The 7,647-nt window shown below is 53.0% G+C and overlaps 1 protein-coding gene across 2 annotated transcripts in view; it reads right to left on the reverse strand.

Annotated features, from left to right (window-relative positions):
- Positions 1–7,647, reverse strand: part of AXIN2 (axin 2) — a 23,985-nt gene that overhangs the window by 2,574 nt on the left and 13,764 nt on the right. Inside the window, exons 4-9 of one of the 2 annotated variants that reach the window (XM_026067500.1) lie at positions 6,771–6,911; positions 5,780–6,276; positions 5,375–5,557; positions 4,860–5,090; positions 3,572–3,667; positions 2,119–2,286 (exon numbers count right to left, since the gene is read on the reverse strand). In XM_026067500.1, the coding sequence (XP_025923285.1) occupies positions 2,119–2,286; positions 3,572–3,667; positions 4,860–5,090; positions 5,375–5,557; positions 5,780–6,276; positions 6,771–6,911 (1,316 nt within the window). The remainder of the gene's footprint in view (positions 1–2,118; positions 2,287–3,571; positions 3,668–4,859; positions 5,091–5,374; positions 5,558–5,779; positions 6,277–6,770; positions 6,912–7,647) is intronic. The other variant, XM_026067501.1, reaches the window with a different exon arrangement.

Genomic DNA, 7,647 nt, shown 5'->3' on the forward strand with positions numbered 1-7,647 from the left:
CGACTTTGGCGTTGGGAAGGAGCAACACCAGCGCCCGAGGTACCCGCGGTACAAACTGATTCAATCAATGAAGAATTTTTGAGAGCCGAGCATTTATGCATGTCTTTGTGCATTAAATGAAAGGCAAAGGCTTCAAAGCCACGCTTATTAAATGTGCCTTAAAAAGAAATCAATGCCAGATGTGACCAAAGCAGCCTAGTTAGTGCCTCCCCGTAACACACACGCTACTCCGGGCACCGCGGCCCTCTTCCCTGAAGGTCACCCGCAGTTCCACTCAAAGTCCAGCCAAAAGTCAAAGCTTAGATCAAAATGATTCCCTGGAGGTACGCGCATTTGTGTAATTAGTTTCACCTTGTGTCTGCGCAAGATAAAATACTGGGCACGTACCCAAGTTCCTTTTATAAATTTCTGTATTGTCTTTACCCAGGTGTAAAGGGGTGAGATCTAAGCAAAACATTGTTTCATCCTTGTCAGTCACTTAAAAACATTTTCTAAAGTAATTACAGTCTGACAAGGCACAAATAATTGCACCTGGAGGGGCTTTCAGGCCACAGAGGTTTTGGTATCCTATTCTGGCACTCAGGCATCGCATGAAAAATGTCACCGAAACCAAACAGGGGAAAAAAGATTTTTTTTTTTTTTTGGGGGGGGGGGGTACGACACAGCCACGGGGCATGGAGTAACATCAGACCAGTGGTTTCCAAACCGTACTGAGGCCAGGGCAACAGGTCTGCAATTGAGTCATGAGACGGCATCAGGCTGTGTTTTCAATTTGCAGTCGGAGGAGGCGCGCGGTGGTCTGGGAAAGGCTTTACAAGCTGAAAAACGGCCCAACGGTGCAAGAAGCATGGGCACCTCCACCGGAGAGCCTCCAGGTTGGGGGTCCTTGTAAGTTGCTGCCATCTGATGGCAGCTGGGTGGGCTGCAAAGCTGATTTTGGGAAGGATGGTGGCACCTCAGCCCCAGCCCCACCATGCAACYGCACTGACGGGCACCAGCGCAGCCCGAGAGCTTCCTTGGGCGACTTTCTCCCCATCTGCAGAGGTGGACGTGCCAAAGCTAGGGACAACTCAGTGATGGAGCACCAGCTGGAAAGTCACATTAATACCAGCAGACCGGCCATTTGGAGGTTAAATCGGAGGCTGCCAGCTACAAGGCATGCCTGCTGGCTCAGAGGGAGCACCAGATTCAGCGCAAATTCATACCCTAAAGCTGGATATCCCCCCCACCAACCCTGTAGGGAGAAGCGGCAGACCGATCGTTACGACTTGCACGCGCTGCAATTCCACCAGTGCCCAAACCCACCAGGGAAGTACAGCAAAAACGACCAACGAGGAAGATACTGCCATGGGAACAGGAGCAGCAAGGAAGCGGCAAACTGGATAAACTGGGAGCTGGGCCCTGGAAACCAGACGTGCAAGGTTTGTTGGTGTTTCTAAAGAGGAACTTAATACCATTCGGTAGAATATTCCCCGCAGGGCAGAGTTTTTCCCTAACAAAGAGAAAAGGCTTTTGAAGAGCTAGAAGTGAACTTGCTGCATCTCAGCTACAGCTATGCTCAAATGCAACATCCCAACCTTTCACTTATCATGTTTACGGTGACACGATTCAAACGCCTGGCAGTCGTTGAGAGAGAGAGGTGTCACTACACCCGTTCTACAAACGCGAAAAAATTGAAGGACTAGCCAAAGACTAGTAGGAAGCCAGTACCAGTATGAACACTGACCCCAGTTTGGGAACTGAACCTCATAACCCATCCCACCGCTCCATGCATTCACAGCAAGGCCACCCCAGCTTTTCTTGGCATTCAGCTTTTTGGACAGCAGCTGTAACACAAAGTCTACCAGTCTGCACACGCCGGAGAGGAAGAGGAGGAGGCAGCAGGGGAGAGGAGACAACCCATCAGCTAAGCTCACCACCCCATGAGAGCAGCTTAATCCCCCTTGCCCATCTCCAAGTTGCTCTTGGTTTGAGTGGGACTAGAGTAAAAATACTACGGCCAATCTCCAAATGCGATGTATATGCATTATTGCGGGTAGATTTGCAGAAATATCTGTAGACTCTTTTGTCTTATTTCAGTATATAAAAGAAAAAGAAACAAACCACAAAGATTCTTACCTATAATTTCCCTTTTTGCTCAGCTGTTCTTTAAAGTGCCCAAGTGTGAGGCTCTGGGCCTTTAACATCCTCCGGTAGGGAATTTCTTCTCCACAAAAAAAATAGGTGACAACCAACTCACTAGACTGAGAGGTGAGAAGAACTGGGAGTTTCTTTGGCTCTTTGTGACTGAAACCAAAAAACAAACAAACAAACACATACAAAAATTCTATTTTTCCATTTGAGAACAAGAAGTTTCACAGCACTCAATCGAACCGTGTTTCTGCCACATGTAACGCTAGTCARAAATACCGTGGGTGTGACCGGAGAGTCAGATATTCCTGTCCTCGAAGGGAATTTGTCATTCTGTGCTTGCACAGCACTCAGCCCTGTGGGGTGCTGGTCTGGGACAACAGCTCCTGGTCACTTTGATGGTAGCAACATTAGCACCACAAAGCACCGAGCGTCGGGGCGCGTGTGGGCAGGAGCAAATCCTTCCCATTTTACAGATGGGAGAACTGAGGGACRAAGGGTAGGAAACTTGCTGAAAAACCGGACAGCAAGGTGATGGCAGAACGGAGACGCGAGTGAGCGTGTTGAGGGCACTCACCACGGGCCAAGCCTAAGCCTTGTACGCGTCTGATTTTAAAAGACTCGTTTCACCTGCCTTCATACAAACCAGCTGAGAGAAGATGACAAGCCTAACTCCTTCTCACGCACAAAACTACCTGCGCCTAGCAGCAACCAGCAAAGCCAAACCGCTGCAGGGCTATCCACCCGAAGTACACAGGTAGTATTATTTTCACTTGTGAGCAATGAGGACAAAATTAACTGGATTGTGTCATTCGAAGCAAGGAACACTTCTGAAGGAATAATTAAAGCAATATTACGCAGCAAAATGGCAACGCTCTAGTGAATGCCATGTAGCCAAATCTACAACTACTTCTGAGGCAACGTACACTCGGCATGTCAAAAGGTCACAAAGTGTTAGTCCGCAGTAATTTAGTCTTCCTAATTTGTTCTAAGTCTTTGTAGAGTGGCTTCAGAAAAAAAGCTGCTAGCAAAGACAGCTGGTGGACTTAAGGTCAACCAATTAAAAATGAAAGGCTCTAGTCAGGTGGCTCAGTCTGGACTTCAAACATTACTCATTGCTTAAGATGAAGAGGGTAAGAAAGAAAACTTTAATTATTTAGGCCATTTTAGACCTCTCTGTAGCAGATTTCTTGTTAAAAGAACCATCCTGTAATTAGACTAATCCAATCTTTGTCCACTTTACAGGAATGCAAGTTAAAAAGAACCAGAGACAAGGTTTGAAAATGTTTTGTTCTGTCTTTAAGAAGAATGTTTGAAAGACTAAACTTCAGATATAAAAATTTCCTCTCTTTTCAAAGCACAGTCCATTTAATGAAAATATAATTATTATATATATATATATATATGTTTCCCAATCCTTTTATGCGTATGCAATACTTACTCTTCTGTCGTTAGACTTGCATTGCAAAAAGGGGTGTTTCCCCCCTGAACAGCAGCGGAGTGGTTTCGATCCCTCTGCTGATTTGAGGTTGAACATCTGAAGTCAGGAGGAAGGGGGGCAAGTGGGGAAGAGGAAAAAAAAAAGATTTTTTTTTAAAAAACTGTTGAAATACAATCTTCTTAATTGAAGTCTCCTGTGGGTCGTTAAGTTCGCTCTTTGTATCAACCCTCACATGTTGTAAACAATCAAAGGAAGAATTAAAAATGCTGTGGGCTAATTTATCCTTCCATACCCAAATGAATGATAACCAGTCCAATTCTCCACTTGGTATGTAGCTGGAGTTCGTCCCAGAGGAAAAATGGGCAAATTACAGCCATCAAAAGAGGGGAAGTAATAGTCTAGGATTCAAACTATTTGTGCCGGGGTAGGGTGGGGTTGGAATAAGGAAGTTCATCCTTGGGGCTCCGCCAAGCTGTGCTGTCATCCGTCCCTACCGTCCAGCCCCGTTACTGATCTGGACCTCTACCCACACTGGAGAGCAGGACAACATCCACACGTTCACCTTTGCCTGCTATAACCTTGCTAAGTTATCTGCCAGGCCGCCGTCACGCGCTCTGGGAGACCAAGAGCACAAGCTACGCCTGGCAAACGGCCTCGGCGAAAGCTGCTGCGGAAACCTGCGTTGCTGCAGAAACCTGCGTTGCTGCAGGTGCAGAAACCCACATTGCTGCAGAAACCCGCATTGCTGCAGATGCAGAAACTCACAGGAACCTGCATTGCTGCAGAAACCTGCTTTGCTGCAGATGCAGAAACTCACAGGAACCTGCATTGCTGCAGAAACCTGCTTTGCTGCAGAAACTCACAGAAACCTGCACTGCTGCAGAAACGCGCTTTGCTGCACATGCAGAAACCCRCAGAAACCTGCACTGCTGCAGAAACCCGCACTGCTGCAGATGCAGAAACCCGTGTTGCTGCAGAAACACGCATTGCTGCAGATGCAGAAACCCACATTGCTGCAGAAACCTGCTTTGCTGCAGAAACCCACAGAAACCTGCATTGCTATAGAAACCTGCTTTGCTGCAGAAACTCACAGAAACCTGCACTGCTGCAGAAACCCGCTTTGCCACACATGCAGAAACCCGCGTTGACGCAGATGCAGACCCCCACACCGCTAACCGCATCCCGAGCCCAGCAAAGGACCGAGGCAACCAGAGCCCGGCCCGTCAACGGGGAGCCGCAGCCGCTCTCCCGTCCCCACCCTGCCATTGCTCTGTTTTTTGGTCATTACCGTTGTTTCTGAGGCTTGGAGACTTCTGCTAGCCGGCGACAGGCTTCCTCCAGCTGCGCGAGGGTGTTGGGAGGGGTGAGCGGAGGCATGGCCGGGTCCTGGACGAAGGGGTGGGCGGGCTGCACCCCGCGCGGGTGGCTGCTGGTGCCCCACAGGTGGTGGCGGCTGGGGCGCTCGCTGGGGGCCCCTTTGGCGAAGTCGGAGCTGTAGGCCTTCTTTGTGCTTTGTGTGCTTGGGGAGGGGAAGAAGCCGGGTTAGAAAAGCTGGAAAATATGACTTTAATAGCAGCTCCTATTCTGCTCGCTCCCTCTCAAAAGTCTGTCATAACATGAAAGGAGGTTTATTGCCAAAAACATGACATTTTTGTGGTTTTTCTGGTTCTGCGGAACAGCTTTTATATTAAACCGGAGGAGCAAAGAGTCTCATTTGTTTTTAGCGATTGTAAAAATAGACAGCCCATGTAATATATAAATATTTACCGGGAGCGATATTGCTGTAGACAGCTGCGTATTTACCTATGGGGCTTGTGCTTATTTTGTCTCTCGCTCTCCAGCATCCACTGCCAGACGTTCTGCGCCCGGTCCGCCTCGCCGGCGGGCAGCTGCAGCCCCGGGGCGCCGGGCGGCCCCGCTTCGCCCGCCGGCAGGGCCGCGCTCTCCGCCGCTCTGCCGCTCCGCTTGGCCAGCGTGCCCGTCCTGCTGGGGGCAGAGGGAAGGGGGCAGGCGCAGGGGCACGGTTAATGCCTCGCGCCGCCGCCGCACGCGCGTCCCGCGTCGCCCCGCGCCGGGCCCCACCTCCGCCTTCGCCGCCCGCACCGCGCCGCATGCACGCCGCGCGGTTTTCCCCCCCGCTTGATCCCACCGAGGGAGGCAGCGGGAGCAATTAGGGGCCGGCCCAACGGAGCAAGGCCGGCGGCTTACCCGAAAGGCTCCAGCGGAGGGATCGGGGGCTCCGTGCCCTTGGCGTGGCTCTTGCACTTCGAATAGCAGTAGTAGTCGCCGCCGGGCGGGCAGCAGCACTGCGCCCGCTGCGCCGCCTCCGCTTCGATCTGCTCCTTCGTCCTGGGCACGGCGTGATGGTGGATGTAGTGGTGGTGCACGTGCTTGGTCGTCTGCTTGGAGACAAAGCCCTTGGCGAGGAGGGCGCAGGCGGCCGGCGAGGGCGCGCCGGGCAGGAGCTTGCCACCGGGCAGGCGGTCGGGGGAGCGGGCGCGGGGGCTGTGCCGGCCCACGCCGGGGGACTGGCAGCCGGGGGTCTTCAGCACGCGGGAGAGGTGCTCGTCCAGGATGGCCTGCGGGTCCTCCTCGTAGCTGCCGGCGGGCAGGAGCGAGAGCGGGTGCTGCTGGTGCTGGGCGTTCGCCGCCTCCCGACCCGTCTGCGCACCRGCCGGCGGCTCCGGTCCCTCCTTCTCTTCGTCCTGGAGGGGGGGAAGCACCAACGTGGACGATCCGCCGGAGCGCGGGACCTCTCCCGGGGCTCCCAAACGTCCCGCCTGCCTTGCAGCAGGAGCCATCCCAGGGCCGCGGGCCAGACGCTCGGCTTCAAGAACGGAAAACGCGTCCCTGCCCGGCACCAGGTGCCGGCAGCCCCGGGCCACCACGGCAGCCCCGGGCCACCACAGCAGCCCCAGGCCACCACGGCAACCCTGGGCCACCACGGCAGCCCTGGGCCACCACAGCAACCCTGGGTCACCACAGCAGCCCTTGGTCACCACAGCAGCCCCAGGCCACCACGGCAACCCTGGGTCACCACAGCAGCCCYTGGYCACCACGGCAACCCTGGGTCACCACAGCAGCCCTTGGTCACCACAGCAGCCCCGGGCCACCACGGCAACCCCAGGCCACCACGGCAACCCCGGGCCACCACGGCAGCCCCCGGCCTGTCACCGCGCACGTTAAGCCTCCTTCCTACCTCCTTGATTTGCTGCAGCCTCTCCTCCAGGCTGTCCATGGTTTCTTGCTCCTGTTTCAGCTTTTCCAGCCGGGAAATGAGTTCGGCAGCGAAGGCRGCCGGCTCCACCGGGGTCATCTCCTTGGGGAGACGGTGGGTTCTCTACACAGAGCGGGGACAAAAGGGACAAGCCACGCTTAGCGGGCAGGGCGAGACGCCGGCGCTGAGCCGGAGCGGCATTTCTGGCCCCGCTACGCTTGTTGTGTCTCCATGTTTGGATGAAAAGCCGACCGTGGCCAGGCATGGTCTGCTCTGGATTTTTATGAGCTAGCGCCGCGGCCTCATGGAGTGACATCCTCCCCACCAGCGTTTGCCTTCGGCAGGAGCAGTTGGTCGCACTCTGAGGAACCCCGCTTGTTCTCTCTGTAGTACAACCAGCCCATCAGTAGCTACTCTGAAGTAGAAAATCTTCAAAGACTGTTGTCAAACATCAAAAAAAAAAAAAAAAACCTCTGAGGTGGGAGGGAGAGACTTTAACTCAAGGAATAAAGTGAGTATAAACAGAAAGGAGTTGGAAATTAAAAAAAATAAGATGGGGGAGAAAAAGGGAAAGGGAGGAAAAAAAAAAAAAAGAAGAAGAAGAAGAAGAAGTCAAACGGTTGCAGATCAGAGAAGGGCTGGTAATTTATTTCCTGGCTACACACTGGGCACCTTTGAGGTAGTGTTGTCTCAACAGTGTCCTAGATCTCTCCCCCCCCCCCCCCCCCCCCCCAATCTCTTTGTACAGAAAATGAAGAAAGCTGCTGCAGGCTAGCAGTGGTGCACTGCTGAGCTTGGCTGCCTCGAGCAGATCTATCAAGGGAAAAAGGGAACATCTCCAAATCAAGTGCAGAATATA

Source organism: Apteryx rowi, unplaced genomic scaffold, assembly GCF_003343035.1.
Source record: "Apteryx rowi isolate R43461 unplaced genomic scaffold, aptRow1 scaffold_26, whole genome shotgun sequence".
NCBI classification, from domain to species: domain Eukaryota; kingdom Metazoa; phylum Chordata; class Aves; order Apterygiformes; family Apterygidae; genus Apteryx; species Apteryx rowi.